At 48.5% G+C, this 18,732-nt stretch overlaps 1 protein-coding gene across 3 annotated transcripts in view; it reads left to right on the forward strand.

Moving 5' to 3' along the window:
* LOC137793910 (interleukin-1 receptor accessory protein-like 1) overlaps nt 1-18,732 on the forward strand; it is a 182,337-nt gene that overhangs the window by 103,518 nt on the left and 60,087 nt on the right. For all 3 annotated transcript variants that reach the window (XM_068590344.1, XM_068590346.1, XM_068590345.1), the window contains exon 6: nt 8,841-8,915. In XM_068590344.1, the coding sequence (XP_068446445.1) occupies nt 8,841-8,915 (75 nt within the window). The remainder of the gene's footprint in view (nt 1-8,840; nt 8,916-18,732) is intronic.

The raw sequence follows: 18,732 nt of genomic DNA on the forward strand, positions 1-18,732 counted from the left end.
AACGCAGTATATGGAAGAAAGTGTATGAATCAATAGCACATTTTTCCTCGACTCTGCATCTGTATTAGATTCTCGAGCATATCCGTGCACAATGGAGACTGGAGAGAGATTCCTGCTATCCATTTCCCCCCTTCTTTTTTTTTTTTTAGCCTCGTGTGAATGTGTTTAATAAACTTTCCAGCTGACTATTCTTTACAGCAACCCCTTCATGAATTTTCTGTCACATCATTTCCATTCTGCCTTTTTATTTTTGCTTTGTAATTTACTTGTTTTCATGCTGCAGGAACGCAATTGCCCCTGCAGAGGAGAACGCTTCCCCGGCATGTTAATGTGTTGTTTAGGCAGTTCAGAAGCGGAAACCTGCACATTAACACAGTTTAGTGCTTCTGAGCCGGGGACCGCCATCTCCTGAGTCTGTTCTCCCACCGGAGACTCTAAAGAACGAGCCATTAGGGTGTTTAGCAGGGACAGATAGCGACAACGGGGCAATCAGCAGGAAGGAGGAGGTTTTTCTTTTGGAGAGTCGAGGAAACCGATGTGGTCATGATCACGTTTGCCGCTTTGTCACTGAAAGGTAAACATCGGTTTTTCAGAGCGGTGTTTCCTTCGCTCCGGCCTGTTCCACGTGTTGGATTTCATCCGGAGAACACGGATCACCCGGGATGTTCTCAACGTTCCCGTCGTCATTCACGGCTGGTCCGAGCCGCGGCCGGAGAGCCCAGCAGAGGACAGCGCGGTGCGGCGTGATCGCGTCTGATTCATGACCCGAGGACCTGTGTCAGACAAGCATCTCTTCCTCCAACTAGTGGCACTTGACAGTGGCATGTGTGGAGGAAGCACATGCATCTGTTGCTATGCAACAAGTCATGGGCAACAAAAAAAATAACGAGCTTTCACCTCTACGGGGTCAAACATGTCTTTGAGATGTATTTTTATAAGCGTGCCAGCCAATTGGAAAGCTTTAAAGTCGTAATTAGGACATGCAGTCGGGGTTCAAGTAGGTGTCCCGTGCTATCCTGGCTCCACAGACGCTGACGCGCTGCATCACTGCTGATCCGAAGACTAATGACTGCAGCTTATTTCCTATCTGAACCTGCACTGCCAGATAGAACGGGATGTCAATCAGCAAGGCGTTAACCCCCCCCCCCCAGCTCGCGTTTCCTCCAACGACCTCCATCGCAAAGCGCATTTCACGCCCCAAGCGATGACCCCCAACTCGCCTCCCAACACACACACACACACACACACACACACACACAGGCACACTTCCCTGTTGTTTAAGAAGCGCCAAACGGCATCTTCTTCCACATCATCTGCGTGTTTTTCTTTATTTATCCCCGTCCCTTCTCGACTCGCCCTCCCCAACAAAAACAAAAAAAACAAAAAGCAGGCTTCTTCATACAGCACCCCGGGCCTTCTTTCTCCACCGCCATCTCCTTCCTCTCTGACTCATCCTCAACTCCTCCCCTCCGGGATATTTTAGGCCCCGTGCAGCTTGAAACACACCACCATCCCTCCCACCACCTCCCGGCCTCCTTATCGCCGAGTGAATAACACATTTCTGAGGCGGGCGGCCACCGCTGAGGAGCCAGGTGAGTAATGAGCGCGGGCCTCTCTAATTAAACGGCGCCTCTTTTTCGGCTGCCGCGTGTGCACAGTTGTTTTTTTTTCGAAACATTTTTTTCCCCACCTCCCGGCAGTGTAAATGTTTGCGGCGGCGGCGGCGCGAGGTTCAAGAAGCCGGCGTCAGATTCAAACCGACGTCTCATTACAGCGCGAGCGTTGCGAGTAATTATGTGGAGTGACTTCGCCCCGGCTATTCCCAAAGCCTGCCGTTATATGATTTATGTGATTTCCCCAGAATGCATTGTCCCGTCCTGTGAGCCCTCTTATATTCAATTGTTTTGATGGATCTTCGAAAGCAACACCTTTTTCACAAAGGAAATATACCCTTATTATGTTCTGTTCAGGGTTTCTATATTGGTGTTTTCCAACAAGTATCCTCGGAGAGTATTGCGTTGTCACTTCTTTAGGGCTCATTTTCTTTTTCAATAGTATATTTTCCCGGCGCTTTCGAAGATCCCCTCCGTTTCAGCTCGGGGGAGTCGAGCTCATTTTTAACAAGCGTCGTCCTCTTTCAGATAAAAGATTTTGGTTTCGCGCCCCCGGAAATATCCATCGTAACGAGCGGCTGCGACTCGCCAAAGTGCGCGTTCCCGTTTCCTCTGCGAATTGGAACGACCGGACAGACTTTGATCTCCTCGTGTGACTCGCCGGCGCCAGACAAACTGGAAATATCACGTCAAACATTTTTGGCTGCAACGGACACAGTCCAAAAAGCGTGAATCCGCGGAAGCATCCGACCCCCTCATTTGAACGCCACGATCGACTCGCGGTATCGCTCGCGGTCGCGCAGGAAGCCGGTACTTCCACCTGTGTGACTTTGCTCGCGTGTCCAAAAGCACTCATCATCACCTCGGGATGGCCCCAGGAACCTGACAGCTGATTCAATTCACCACAATAACCTTTGCGATCGACAGATGGAAAGCCGACAGAGCTTTTTTGGGGCAGGAAGTGGAGCAGGAAGTGGAGCAGGAAGTAGAGCAGCACATCCAGTCACGTTCTGTTCCAAAGCATCTCACAAGTAACCGAGTATTTTAAACTATTGCTCCTTAAGCAGTGCTTCCACTACGCATTAAAAAGGACATATATTGTTCAAATCCTGGTGTCCAGTGGTGGAATAATCCCTTCCTTTTGTGAAAACGTGGCCTGGAGCTTCAGGAAACGGTCCAATCAGAACGCTGTACTTGCAAGTTGAGCGTATTTGTGGCCCTCCTCGCGTGGGCAATTGATTCTTGTCCCACTTGCAGGGCTCCTATTACGCCAATGGAGGTGGGGGGAGAAACAATACAAATGGCTTTTCCTTCAATGGAAACCTCAAGTTGCTAAATGGTAGGAGCTCATGAAGAGCAGCGTGTCCTTGTGCGGCGCCCCGCGTCCCCTCTCGGAGTTGAACTCCATCTCCTCGTCTCGCCTCGGGCAGCTTCTCCGGGAGGCCTCCGCGCTAAAATAACAGTTATCTTGCCCAGAACTATATTAACATCCCGCTCCCACACGCGCGCGATTGCAAGGCAACAGCGGCGGCGTCGAACCGATCCGGGCATCCGACCGGTCTGAAATCTGTTTTTCCACCGGAGGAAAATTGCCCCGCTTTCCGTCGAGAGGTAATGAAAGCAATTTTCCTGCAGCTGAGATCACATTAAGAATTTACAATGGCAGTTTTTTTTTGTTTTTTTTTTTCCTTCCCCAGTCTATTGACCTGTATATTTAGCCGTGAAAGAGAACAGTGCACAATAAAACCGTGTAAGCACTTGATGGCACAGTAAGTACAGATTGTAGTAATAATAATAACTTCTGGCATTTAAATCCAGCCATTGATTCGAGTATTGCTCCTTTTTTTTTCTCGCGCGTGTGCTCATTTATCCTTATTTTCATCATCAAGATGGCTTCGATTATTCATTTCCAAGCTTGACAAAGGGGACGTATTGGATTCAGTTTCCTGGTCCGTGGTCCATTTCGTCCTCCCGGCGCCCCGAGGAAGTCACTTGTTCCAAAAACTTTTTGCGAGTCCCTGACAGCCGCTGACAAATTCCTCTTCCTGCCCGGTTCCCCCGAGAGCCCCGAAGACATCCACGCTAACTTATTCAACACATTTAAGTCCTCCGGTCCTGCATTGTCTTTCGTTTCTCCGAACATGTCCGGTCTCAGCTGGGCCGAGTTAACTTAGGTCAGCTCGTGTGATGAGTTGGCAACTTACTTTAATCATTTAGGCTCATTAATATCTGATTGTTTTATTATAAAGCCTCTCTCTGGGTTTTCACATTCAGTCTGTCTTCATCTTATGTTTTTGGGGCAACTATGTTTCAGACAATCTGCTTTGTGTCATCAACGGTTTCTCATGAGCAACGTTACCCGGAAAAATGCAACTTTTTTTTTTTTTTCCTTCCACCAGTCGATGCATGAAGTCCTCGATCAGGATCAAGAGAAATCTTCAAGGTTGTGATTTGTGTTTTCTGATCTGAAGGAACTGAATCACAACGGGAGGTCGAAGATCATTCATTTTATTTATTGTTTACCTCTCGCGTGTGATTAACTAATAAGGTTTGTCTCTCGGGTCCCTTTTTAAAAACAGTTTTCATATATTTTCTCCCGCGGAACTCACACTTTTCCATTTAACGATCTGAAGCTCACAAACACACACACACACACACACACACACACACACACACACACACACACTACTCCCCTTAATCTATGTCTGCTGAAGTGGTCTTTAATGAGGTGTGAACAGAGGACCACAACCCTCTCCCTCCCTCTTTTTTCATCTCCCCGCTCTCTCTCTCTCTCTCTCTCTCTCTCTCTCTCTCTCTCTCTCTCTCTCTCTCTCTCTTTCACCCCTGAGAGCGACAGAACCCGACAGACAGGGTGACAAAGACATACAGCGACGGAGGCAGAGAAGGCGATGGGAGAGTTAATGGGAGAGAACAAGGTCCTTTTTTTTCTTCCTCCTTCTTCTTTTTTCCCCTCCTTCATTACTCCATCCCCCCATCCATCATCATGTGATCACAACGAGAGCAGATCACAGGGCCTGTGAGGGACACTTTAAAGATTTTCTCCCCCGGCTGATACCAAACGTCGGGCCCCTCCATGTGTGCAGGAATGTGTGTGTGTGTGAGTGTGTGTGTGTGTGTGTAATCTGCCTATACACTGTCTGTGTGTAGTGGAAGCAGGTCAGGCTGGTTGTGTTGCTCGCCCCTCAGCGGAAAAAAAAGACTCCTTCCTCTCCTCAGCACCACAGAATTGTAGTTTTGTAGTTGAAGACCAGCCAGCTTCACTAATGCGTCTCAAATTTGTGCGCGTGTGTGTTTGTGTGTGTGTTTGTGTGCCTTCCAGCGCCGTGGGATCCCACTAACACGCAGCACATCGGCGGCATGCCCTTGATTTGAGTTAAACTGCCTTCCTCCTTTTTTTTTTCTTTTTTTTTTTACCTGTCACTGTGAAATAAGCTCCCCCCCCAAAAAAAGAAAAAGTGCCACGACGTTTATTGCCTTCCAGGATTTTGGGGGATTTCACCTTCAAACCGGCTCAGTGCAACCCGCACACCAAGACGAGACTTCACAGGTGAACGAGCCAGAAACTCCATATTCTCGATTACCTGTCCGGGCATGACTTAAACTTTTTTTATTTATTTTTTTAAAAAGCATCTAACTAAATCCACGTTGTCAGCTTTAAATTGCAAAGTGAGGTCAGCGCAGTGAGCGGCGTGTCGTGCCCTCTTAATTGCGAGTCGATAGATTATTCCTGTTTGCTCTGGCGACGTTCGGGAGCGCGAGCCTCCAGTTGTCGAGGCGGCAAAGAGGCAGAAACCTGTGAGTGCTCAGGAGGCGTGGCCTCTCAATGATCTGATGATCAGGAGCCGCCCTTCCCCTCCCACCATGACCACGAGCACGAAAGAAGGAGGTTTTATATTAGAAAGCGCCGCGTCATAAACCCGCTGTGGAGTTGCTGTACAGCAGCGTGTAAGCTGCTTTATGATATGATTTGCTAACGTTCAGAGGTAGAAACTGGAGGGTGCGCCGGTAGCCAAATGGTCAGGGCACATCCAGTGTATCACACATTATGATGGTGGAGGATCTGGGTGGCATCTAATACCCGACACTCCCTCTCCCCTCATCTCCTGGCGGCCTCTACGCTATGAAATGTCCAATAAAGGGGGAAGTGCTATTTTTGAAGTCCTCCGCAAGGGATTCAATTGGATGAATTATTGTCGGAACATACATTGCCCCCAAAAAATAATATCCCCTCCAGACGACAATATAATGGTCACAATATTTCCACAGATTTCTGTCCTCTAGGTAAATATAGTTTGGAATTAATCTTGGATCCCTTTCATGCCTCATTCTGCTCTGCTCCCCTTCCCATCATTATACATCGCGGGGACCGTGTGCAGTGTTGTGTTGTGTTGCGTGAAGAGCACGTAGCTGTATACATTTGTGGGTCCGCGGTCACCGGGAGCAGCGTTGGCGCTTTCCAGGTTATTTTCAACCTGCAAAGCTGCTCGCGTAACTTCAAACGCCGTCACGCTCTCCTCCCTCGAGGTGCGGCTGCAGGCCGCCGGCGGCAGCGTTCAGTACACACGGCGTAACGCACCGGCCCAATCAAATCTCTCCAGAAGTTGCAATTGCCATTAAAAATGTCCGTTTGATATCGGTTTGACAGCGTTTGTACAGATTCGCACCTATTTTTTTGGGATCTTAGTTGGATTTCGGTCGTTATCCCAATTATTCTATTACTGTTGCATTTTCAGGGTTTTTTTTCTTGTTTTATCACGAATGCAAATGTATAATGGATGACTTTCTTTAACCGTGGAAGCAGTGAGCTGCGGCTCCATGTTTGATGTGTGTATCCCCAGCTGAGCTTCTTTTCATGCGACTATAAATACGCGCAGCCACATTTCTGCCCGGGCACCATTTTCTTCTCTCAAATTCAGCATTGTGTCCTGTAAGACAAAGCATCGGAGCGGCAAGACTCGTCGTTGTTTTTTTTTCTTTTCAATTTGTGACGAAACAAAATAATCTGAGCATATTTCATCAAGAGGAAAGGTAATTAAGGTAATGGGGTTTCTCTGCGCAGCACTGGAACACACCAGGCATCATTTGCTGTGGTTCTTTTATTAAATTTGTAATGAATGAGCTCACGCCGCCATTTTTGCCCGCGCTTTTCAACCCACTCCTCTCAACAAATCGCCGTGATCCTTTATTTAAGACCACGTTATGGTTTTATCTTTTCAATTGATGATGGAAGTGTTTTTGATTAGCCGGAGCGAGTGGACGCCACTGAAGGAATGTCGTGTATTTGGCATGAAGTAGTGCCCAAAAAGAGACCAAAGGAATGATGAGATTGTACCAGGAGAGGACAACTTAAACAACATATCCACATAACCATCAAACCCCTCTTTGGTCTCGTGTTTTGAAGTATTTCAATCAATTCACGTTGGCTTATTAGAGGCAAGAAATAATTGTTGTGGAAACGACTGAAACGGCTTCACGTGTAGGTTTTCCTGGCGGCGAGCGGTTCCAATTAGGTAAACAGGCGGAAGCAACGTGATGTTGAGAGCCTCAAACACCTGTCAGGGAGGATGTGGGATGTGGGAAGCGAGGCGTTTGACTTGGTTGTTTTTTTTCCTCCCACCAGCAACATTGGTCGCTTTTAACCATTGCGCAGGAATTTTCGCAATCCTCTGCCCATAGCAGGGCGCACCAAAAATGGCGCAAAATGATCAATTCAATAGCCCATTTTGTTATTTAGTGTGGAGGACTCGCACAAGTATGAATCTATATGACCGACATCAATGAGGAGCCTTCGTGGACACAGGAGATGTTGTCAAATGTTGCTAGTCCGTGAACATATACATATAAATATTGGAAATAAAATAGTCGACGAGAATTCATTTTACTGGCCGTGTCGAGACAGAATCCATCTCAGTGGTTCAAAAGTGCGTTTCCAGGGTCTGTCGGTTGCATCATAAACCCCTCAGCTGCCATGTATTGCAGCAACCAATCTGAATAACTGCATTTGGGATCTGCCGCTGTTGGGACGATAACTTGCCCCGGAGGGCTTTTTAAAATATATATATATATATATATATATATATATATATATATATATATATATATATATATATATATATATATATATATACATGAACACGTAACTGCAGCTAACGCGCTCTGCTGCCTGAGTTACATCACCGGAGGATGGAGGAACAGGTCCAGGCGTGAACTTTGAAAAAGAAAAAAAAAAACCCTCCCTCCGTTCTGTCGCTCCTCTCCTCCGCCTGTTTTCCAGATTATTTTCTTCCCCCCCCCCCCTCTCCGCGTTGAGCTCAGCGCTCGCCGCCGCAGTGGAACCACAAGTCATTTGTACCCAAACGAGCCTCCGTCCCTCCGAGTAGTTCCCCGGCGCGCGCGGATAGAAAACCTCTCCGACGCCACTTTGAAGACTGGAACCAATTAGGGAATCATTATAATGAGGAGCCTCTAAGTGCACGTCTTTTGTTACTCAGCAGCTGTCTAATTGGAGCCGCTGCATTTTCGAAGGGCGTCGGGACGAAGGCCGCTCTAATAGAACCGGGAAAACGCATTTGGATGTGACGACACGTGCCACTCCGCTCGTGCAGAAGACTCCGCTTCCATGTTTAATGGGGATGCATTCGCGGAACGTGAAGAAACGCGTACTCCCCGGTACACTTTGCCGAAAATACTGCGTCTCCCGCAGCGAATATCCACCTTCCAATGCCCACTGCAGCTGTCAGGGAGTTTTATCCTGAGGGTGTATGTTCTGGAGATCCAGAAATGGTCGACTAGCTACACAGCTGCTGTATGTACATATATATATATATATATATATATATATATATATATATATATATATAGTATACTATATACAGTGCGGTTTATATAGTGGTCTATGTCAAAAGCCATATCATCACTTCCACACTCGAGGAGTGAAGAGCATTAGTGATGAAGCGGCTGCTTCTTTCAAAGCATGTGCATTGATGTTTCAAGCTCTGGATGTGTAATTCTGAGTCACAGTAATTCATCCCCGTCTTTTTCTCTGCGTCCACTCTTTAAATATTATATTTCCTTTTATTTGTTCCCGTTTTAATGAAGCCCTTTTATTGTGGTCCCTTAATGAATAAATCATACTCCCACTGTCCGCGGGGGAGAGCGAGATGTTGAATTTAATGTCCTCTTCCTTTTCTGTTTGTCTTCTCGCAGCTCCCCTGACTGACAAGCCGCCGAAAATCCTTTCCCCCTCCGAGAGCCAAATGAGCGTCATGGAGATGGCGATAGGTAAGGAGACGTGTTTTATTCCCCACGCCGACGCCTTCTTTTTCCTTCTGTTGATGGAGCGTGTGCTGTCATACGGAGTCGGAGCTGCTCTACTTAACCGTGGCTTTGTTGGGAACAATATCTTTGTGTTTATCACATTTCAGAGAGAGTCCCTCCCAGCACATCCTCTTTGTTTACCTGTTGTACTGATAGAATTAGTGCAGATTATCCAGAAATGATCACATTCACGTCGTACTCGGCCCTCTGCTGCTTCCCCTGTGCTCCTTTGTGAAAGAAATGGAGTTTTTAAGCACTTAATCATTTATAAATGCTTCTACTTGGTTAAATATTGTGGTGAAAACCATATATTCTTTTATATTCTTTTATAAAAACGAGACTCAGGTTGACGTGACTTTAATTTGTGGTATTAATGGATTTATTTCTGGAAATATCGATGACGCTGAATTTAGCATGTACCTGTTTTTTTTTAATACTAGCTGTTATTTGCCAATTTGTGATATTTCCCCTGGAACATAACGTGTTGTCGGAGCGGCAGCAGAAGTGTTCGGCACACGATGTTCAATTAGGTCCGTCCTCCGTGCCCCTTTTTGTGAATGGACCTTGAGTTTTCTTTCCCTTCTCGGTGGAAGAAACACTCAGGATGAGTCACGCCGCACATTTGTGTGTGTGAAAGAGAAAAGTGCATTCGCCGGGCTTTGAAAAGCCACGTCCGCCCGCATCGCCCCTCCCCCTTCCGGCCGGAGCGCCTCCTCATTGGATCGCAGCCATCTCGAGGTTACCGCGGATGCTGCACGGCGTTTCTTCGGCTGGAATCCACGTTCGACTGCAAAACTACTGCACTTCTTCGAAATCACGCCCCCCCCCCCCCCCCCCGGCCTCCGCCGGCGCCGCCTTCAAACCCCGCGACGCGAGCCTTCCTTCAGATGATTGCCTCGCGCGGCTCGCCTCGGAAACAGGCAGAGTCCGCCGCTTGCCTTTCCCCGGCGTTTGAAGCGCTGGGGGAGGCTCGTGGGAACGTTCCCCGCTTTGTGCCTTATTGGACGGGAGCTCAGCTGTTGGTGGAGGGGAAAATGGGTCATGATGGAGGCTCCCTTTGAAGTCAATTTGTCACGGGCGATGAACACAACTGGCTCGCAAGAGGTAAAAAGGTGGCAATCAGAAAATAGACGCAAATCATCGTCGCTTCAAATTGATGACGGATGAAAGGCCCTTTTTCATCTGATTAGGCGTTTTGATCGTATATAATGAGGATTTACAAAATCCATTAGCTGACAGAGCGGCCAATGATGATCCAAAGCCTAGAAACACGCTGCGGTTGTTGTTTATTATTGTGTAACTGTACTATTTACTTTCTTTCTCGACCTTCTTCCCTCTCAATGCGTCCGATTTTCCTCTTGATTCTGCAGCGGGTGAGGATTAGTAGTTTTGCTCCGCCTTCACCTCCGCGCCCTTCGCTATTCTCCACAGACTCGCCACCTCTGTGTCCATAATATATGAACGCCTACTTGATCCTCTGCCTTTACAAGGCCCTATGGCTTCCTCTCAGCGTTGGGCGAGCACGCTCTTGTCATCCACAAGGAGAAAGAGAGAGAGAGAGAGAGAAAGAGAGAGAGAGAGAGTCCGCGGCGCGCCTGGCAGTTTTGGCGGAATTTTAATATTCACACTCCCATGAAATATAGAAGCGTAAATGGCTTCGGCTGACAGTTAATTAGGCAGGTAAGAGGCAGAGAGCGGGCGGAGTGGGGGAAGGCGAATGGAGAGACACTTTTTAGGCTCTTGTTATGGAACTCGGGGGACGAGCGGAGAGATCTGTAAATGGCGGGCCCCAATTAATCAGCACACACCGTCCGCGGCTCCCCATTTTGTCTCCTAATGGATGTGGTTATAATTGATTCAAACGCTTGATTAAAACATGTTGTGTAAATGCTCTTCTCAGCCCCTCGGCGGGCGTGACGCTTTCTCCGTGGGACAGATGCCTGGCGGTTTTTCTTCTTCTTCTTCTTCCTTTTTTTTGGTCCGTAATTCAGTCCGATGCCGCTCCCGCTCTCGTCTTTTTTGCAGATGTGGAATAATTGTCTGCAAGTCGAGCCCGAGCAGACGAACTGCAGCGCAACTCGGTTTTCCAGAGCGCTAGCGCGTTCGGTTCTCACTTTGACAAGCGGGGTGATTCATTCCCTGAACGCGTGAACATGTGCGTGCCACTTCTATGTTCTGAAAGCCCCCCGAAAAAAGGGATTCAGCGACTGCGGCGGCGCTCCGTCTGCAACGACTCAGACTTTGATTAACCAGCGAGTCCTCCAGTGATGTTTCCAGGCCTTTCGATTTTCCTCAAGATATCACGTTCCACCTCCCGACACTGCGGCCAAGGTGACGGCGAGCTTCCTCGCTGAAGTTCCCCCCCGAAATGCACTTTTAATTGATTCTTTTGATATATTCACTTCCCCCTCCAGAACTGTCCTCTCTTGTGTCTCACTTGGTTATTTCCCACAATGCCCGTTTGAACCCTTCAGGGGTTGAAAGACAATTTGTTGTGTCCAGTCCAAAGATGATGGCACAGGGAAGGGTCAAAGGTCACAGATGCATCCCCAACCGCTGTCCAGGGACAAATTACCTCAAGGTATCCTTGAAAAATATCACATTGTGACGGTAGTTTGTGAAAAAAACAGTCGACCGAAACTAAATATCTATTGTCGTGCAGCGAATATCTGCAGCTAGCTTATGAAATCAGACATATTAATGCCCGTGGTTTTCAATGAGATGTGTCATGGTCGGCTGTCCGCATACTTTCGGCCGCGTCGCGGGCCGTCGGTCCACTCTGGGGTCACGGGAACAGGATTATGGGTAACGTCACAAACACATCTGCGTCCTCTTCGCAGCGGCAGAATGTTCATGGCGTTAAATCCGAGCCGCTGCCGAGTGCTACAAAAGGCGCTCTTTTAATAACATAGCATGAATATCTGTATTACTTCCTCTCGGAGAGGCTCATTGTGGAAATCCCTTTGTTCTAAGCAGCCTCGCCATAACAATCTGACAATCTGCGCTCCTCTCGGAGGTTGAGCCTCCCTCGTTTGTTGGTTGCTGAATAATAACAGTGTAAACTGGAAATTGGTCTTCAGTCACTCATCAGAAGGAGTTACATTGTTTAATGATACCGTACGAACGGAGGATACCTCGCAACAAAACCATCATTATCCTGAATTGACTCGGAGTCGGCAGCCACATCAATTTCGAATGTGCAGCGCTTTGGTAATGAGGAGGTCCGCGCATCAATGTTCTGATATTCTGGTGCAGGTCAGGTCGCTGCGAGACGCCCATTTCCCCTCAGCTGACATGGAAACCTTCACATTAGGACTCGACGGATTCAGAACCCTCGGTAGGGAAGTTTGCACTTGTGTGTGTGTGTGTGTGTGTGTCCCCACCCCCTTCCCATTCTCTGCAGAAACAGAGCATCGTTAGGAAGTAATGATGAACTGCACTTAGACAGCAGACAAAATGTCACCTTTCGCCGCGCGGTTTCCGATGCGGTTGAAACTGGGTCCAACAGATGGTCTCCGAAAAAGTGTAACCTTTGCGCGACTTTATCAATCTGTGAATGTCGATCGTCCCATTATCCGGGAGCGGCTTCCGTCCCGCCGCTGTATGGATTGGATCTTGCGACGGTGTGGCGTTTGGGTTTTCCCGTCGCATCGATTCCGGAAACCTTTCCAGTGCCGCTGGGCCGCCGCGCGGTACACATGTTCAAGGTAAATACCAATTTCTGGAGAAAGAATGGAAGGAAGAGACGCTGTTGTATCGCCTGCCCTCGTTTTTTATATCTTTTTTTTACGAGGATAGGCCCAGCGAGTTTGCCCTCATAGCCCAATTCAAACATTATAAGGTGCTTTTCATCAGGCATCGAACACAATACATGTACGTGAAGCAGGAGAGGTGTCACCCTGTCGGACAAGGGTTAGAAATATCGGAGCAAAACCTGCAACATATAAGCCTGTAACACACTCCACGTGGCTTGGATACGTGCAGAATCCTTTTTTTTTTATAATGAGGACGCTTGTATTTGTGCTCACTTTAACCCCAAAAGCAAACCTGGAACCTGACTCGCGAGTGAAAACCACTCAGCAGCCCTAATGGCGCGGGCACAGACTGCACCGGAGAACGCTGATACTTTGCAGCTCGGGGTTTTTTTTTTGTGTTTTTTTTTTTTAATTAAAAGCATCTTAAAAGCGTCGGCCGTGGCGCCGCGGCCGCTCGGCGTTGCATCCGGCACTCGAACGAGTCTCCTGCTTTTCGGCCGGGATGTTCTCGTCAAAACCGCGAGACGCATTTCGGTCCCACAAAGAAGAAGAGAGTCGGCCCCACGGCACCGCCTCAGCAACACCTATCCCCGGTCTCGCACTTACACACACACACACACACACACACACACACACAAACACACACCAGCACCAGCCATCCCTCTAAATGTCACTGGCTCCGCAGAAGCGCTCCATCGACGGCAAAAGGTTCAGAGGCCCTAGGATCAATATTACATCATTTCTCTCAATTAGGGCATATTTATTCCCCTCAAGTTATTGTACATCTGCGAGGGATCCTATCTGTATTCCTGGCGAGTCTCCAGATGAGGCGAGGCCCTGCAGGGAGGGGAAGACAGAGTGAGATAAAGACGAAGAGAGAGGAGGAAAGGGAACCAGAGAGAAATTAAGGTGATGGCGGAGGAGAGGGAGGGTTTGGGGAACGAGTCGGAGGAAGGGAGAAGGAGTGAGCGAGATCATTTAGGATTCACAGAGAGGGATGAAATATGACGGTGTCCTACCTTGAGTTATTACAGATGAAAGTGGATACAAGACGGCACAGTGTCCCAAATGGTTAATATGCCCCGCAGCGTGGAGGCATGAATCGTGACTGTCATATTAGAGGCGGGGTTGTTTGGGGGTGATTGGAGCGGGTTCTTGGCAAAAGGGCGGCTCCCATTAGTGTTGAACAGAAGTGCGGCGATGAGCGGGAGGAACCGGCCGCAGGTTCTGCCCGACACCTCCAGGATCTGTTGCCTCCCCCGTCTCTGCAAAAGTAAGAAAGGATGAGGTGAAACATCTGCGGGCATTTGCTCTCCTTAGCAAAACAAAAAATTTTTAAAAAAAAACAATAGCATTGATCATTTGCCAGGTATGAAGATGCACTGCCTCCTGTCTGTGTCGGCCAAACTTCCCGTCTCTGGCCGGACCCATTAATCATGAATTGGTCTCCGGCATGCGGGTTACAGAAAGTCTGTTGTTGTTGTTTTTTCCATCTATTTTTTTGTGTCCAAGGGCTAAAGAGTTCCTGCAGTGCGCCTGCAAGTCGGCACTCGGGAAGGTCAGGAGACTTCCGCCGATCGATCACTTTAGCAGATCGATGGATTATGTAACGGCTCGAGGAGGACGACCGGCCCGCCCGAACTCTAATCCCTCACGGACCCGACCAAGCGGCTGATCCGTGTTGCGTTATCCCCGCGAATCTGCCCCTCTCGCTGAATGCGTTTTTACTCACGGATGCTTTTACACGCCAGCGGCTTTAGCTCGCGCTACGTTACAGTCCACCAGTCGATGCTGCGGCAGCTGTGCACTCGCTATCCGGGGGTTTGTGTATGTTTTTTTTGAAAGCCGCACTCTTTATTGTCTTCTCGCCGCGTTACCGTTGGATGTCGCCGCGGTCCGACCCGCGTCTGAGTGCAGTACGTGGCAGTTCCCGTCCAGATGTTGCTCCGCCAACAGCTGTGTGCTTCAGACCTGGGCTCGACTTCTTTTCGTATCCGCTACCTCCATTCCCCCGTCACGTATCGGCCGCCACGCGCCCGGTCTGATATTCAACTTAAGCCCCAACACCAGCATCTGGATTACCAGCAGCAGGAGGGCTCACTCGGTGAGGCGTTCAGCACCGTGGGACAGCTGGGCGCCGCGAGAGCCACCTGCTTTGAAATTAAACCCGCCTTTTTAGTGTCGCAGTTAAGAACAGCCTTTAGATTAGCCCGGAGTTTAACCTCAACACAGCGGCGTCACCTTGCTTCTTTTTTTTTTCCGTCAGACACTATTTCAAAAAAAGCAGGCGGAGGAGACGTTAATTTGCTCCGGTGACTCGCGGATAATCTTTCCATTCTAATTCCATCCGGTTGTTCGATGCATTTCATTCGACGTAGTTATATTCTCTCTCTGGATCGTACCCCTGGATGCCGAACGAGGAGCGGAGCAGCTTGCGTTTTTATTTCCCCGCGAATTTATCAGCCTCTCCCGTGAAGCCGGCGGGAGGAAAAAAAAAAACCCAAAACCCATGCAAACTTCCCCCTTCATCGCCATTCCCTCGACAGTGCGTGTGTGTTGCCTGGTTGAACTAATCCCCCCCCTCCCCCCCCGCCGTATGTTTCAGCCAAACAGGTGGCCATATTGGGTTTTTCCTCCCGGCTGTCTTCATGTGACGGGCCGTCCAGGTTGGAAAGAGATGACAGTGTCCTCGCGCCGCCCGCAGCGTGACCTTGGTTGTGCGTCGCTCTCTCTGCAACTGTCTTTGGTCGCACATTGGTCTTTGGGGCCAACTCCTGATTGTGTACGTGTTGTTTGTGTGTATGTGTGTGTGTGTGTGTGTGAGAGAGAGAGAGAGAATATAGAGAGAGATAGAGCGCTCTCTGATGTCTAGCCAGAAAGCTAGAGGGCCGGATCACGGTCAGGATGGGAGCGAGATGACAGTGGCAGCAAACTTTGGCAAGTGACACATGAGACCACAGATCTGTGATGTCATGATACAGCTGCACACACACACACACACACACACACAGATATGTTGTGCCCATACAGGCAAAATCCAATATTCTTGAAACAAGCAGAAACAGAAGCTAATGTTCACCGTTTGTTACACACACACTCTCTCTCACACACACACACGCACACAAAAGGTTTTATGCAGCTTTTACCTCCTCACCCTGTCACCTCCAGGGATTTGTGTGTGCGAAAGCAGCCGATGTGGTCCGATTTGTCTCTTCTCCACGCACGGACAGTGTTGCTCGGTCCATTGTAGCCGCGGTCGGCGCTCCGGTCGGCCCGTGGGCGGCCGTGCTTCGGGGGATGGGAATGTGTCAGATGAAATGTTGTGGATATTTGTCTCATAACTGCGATGAGTCAGGCAACACCTTGTTTCTATACCTTGGGTAAGGAAGCAATATTTGTTCTTCCCCCCTCAGCAGTGGGAGGGATTACGACACGCTCAGAAAGGCTCCGACCTCTCTGCAGACCAGAATAGAGCGAACAATACGTACGGATGTATCGCACTCGCGCTTCCGTCTCTGCAGCTGCTGGTACGCAACATGACGCCACTTCTTGATTATGTGCTGGATTTATTCTCCTCCACGTTGTCAGAAACTTGATTTGGTTTCAAAACTAGGAGGGAGAAGAAGTGTTGTACAGTCGGTCTCATCAACAACTCCCAGTGTAAAGATGTGAGTGTTAATAATTATCTCTTGCGACTGAAAGAAAAATGAAAACCTGCCACTTTATTGTTGCTTTTACAATATCATTGTTCAGAGCTGACTAATGCATCATGGAGAGAGAAAGTAACAATGAATAAACCATAGATGTTTTCTCTAAAGGGGAAGAGAAACGGGGTGGAAAGTTTTGTGGTATTTGAGCAATTAAATTCTTTTATTTGTAGATATTTTCAAAGCGCTTTTATGCTTTTGTTTCAGTTCCTCAGATGTGGAGAGTCGGTCATTGTTGTGTGTATCAATAATTCAGTATTGAACCAATCCAAATGAGTATGTGCAGATATGTGTATTGTCTTGTGCTTGCGAACAAATTCATTCCTTTATACACATTATATACTTAAAATAACTTTGAGAAAATGTAATTTAGTGCACTCTTTGCTTCTGTTCAGGCATTTGTTCCCACAAGTTGCATTGTGGGAGAAAAGACTCTGGCGCCACATGGCCCTGGGTCCAGTGTGAATTAAATCAGTGCATACTGCGTGCACTTCCTCCCAAAGCCTTCTGGGTTGAGTCACGAGGCGTACTCGCCAATATTAAATTCAACAATCGTTACTTCTCGGTTCGGCGTATCGCTTCTGGAAGGGACCGAAATGTTCCCAACAATGAAACCAAAGTGCCCAGAAAATCTTTTGTTGCAAAAAAAAAAAAAAAAGATTCCACATTTCCTTTCCTTTCCTTTCCTTTCCTTCCTCCCCCCTTCCCGTGGTTCCTGGTGAGGAACCACAGTCCTCCTGCCAGCTGTCTTGGCAGCACTCTGGCTTAATCTCTCCGACTCAGGCTAACCGCAACATGGAAGCCTCCCTGTCTTCTTTAGCAAACACACACCCGACGACGCGCTCGCTCTGCCAACCCGCGGGCCGGAGAGAAGACGGGGAGCATCCCACCGAGCACGGGACACAGTCTCCGTGTTGATTTGAATTGTGACAGCGACATAACTAAGTGTTCTTCTGAGGACTGGTGCATCGGCGGCTGCTGGAGAGGCATCGACAGCGGATTGTTTTTTCTCCTCCTCGATGTGATTGTCCCCAACAGGAGAGACGGGAAGCTTTTTTTTCTTCTTCTTTCACGTATTTTTCCACCGTGTCCCCGTCAGATCTTCTCTAAATCCCAGCAAAGACGCGGCGGCGCTCGGAGGAAGTAGATGAGCCGCCCTCGAAGACACGCAGCGAACTGCTTGGAATTATGCGACCGCGTAGTTTGGTTAAGCACGGGCATATAAATCATCGGTTAAGGTCAACGAAAAGGTCGTCGCCTGGGTGACGCTCACGTGGCTCCGCGAGGCTCCTCCGTGTAATGTCCCCCCTCCCCCATCCACCTCCTCCCTCCCTCCAGCACTGTGGGCAGAAGCCGCCAGTTTCCTGTTGTGATTGGCTGCTTTAAACGCTGCTTGCCCAAGGATCAGTTGACATTTCTTGCACTCCGCCTGGCACACTTTGGTCATTTTGAATTTTTCTTCTTCTTTTTTTTTCTCTCCGACTGAGGAACATTTACTTCCTCTCACACAGAAACCGGCAACACAGACACATAAAGACAGACTGCAGGCTGCGGTCCAACCGTCTTCCTTCGCTCTTAACTCGCCTGTCCATCACTTTTTTCCTCCCCCCCCCCCTTCCCTTTTCTCTGACAGTCATATATTCAGACTAATAATGATGGAGTTCCACATGCAGCCATTATCAACCAGATCCAATGCTGTCGCTCAGGTCGACTTCCTCGGGTCGCCTGAGTGGCTCTGTGCTCTTGTTGTAAGTGCAATGTGTAAATCTGGAAAATCTTTTTTACTCACTACTTAAGGTATAAAAAAAAGCATGCAGTACATTTGCCCCCCCCCCCCCTCCCCCCTCCTCTCTCTTGTAAGCAGCAGTCAAAGAGCAAATATACAGAGAAACTAAACTTAACAGCGTCTCGCTGTGCTGCCAAAAGGCTTTATTCTTCTCCGGCTGCTTCTCCCCGAAGCGGCTACGGGAAAGAGTACACGAGAGTGCAAAGTACTTCTTGACATCGCATGCATTTCTTCCGCGGTAATTAAGTCCTTTGCAACTTTCTAAACTTCGAACAGGCTATCTCCCGCTGCCACTTGGGGCCGTCGAAAGTGCAGAAGTGCCGAGTGCGGCCGAGACGAGAAGAAGAAGCAAAAGCAGAGAAGTCGGCGCGAGCGAGCGCCACAAAGTTGCACCGGCAACACGTCTTGGGTTGAGTTGATTTGGCGATGCAGGAGTGGAGTTTTTTCTTCTTCTTTACAGGCAAACTGATGATATAGTCCGAGTTTCATCAAAGTGTCACAAATAAATCAATTCCAGAGGGAAAAGGACGGTA

The sequence above is a fragment of the Clinocottus analis genome, unplaced genomic scaffold (genome assembly GCF_023055335.1).
Source record: "Clinocottus analis isolate CAN_PGR_092001 unplaced genomic scaffold, fCliAna1.0.p SCAF_24, whole genome shotgun sequence".
In the NCBI taxonomy this organism is placed as follows: domain Eukaryota; kingdom Metazoa; phylum Chordata; class Actinopteri; order Perciformes; family Cottidae; genus Clinocottus; species Clinocottus analis.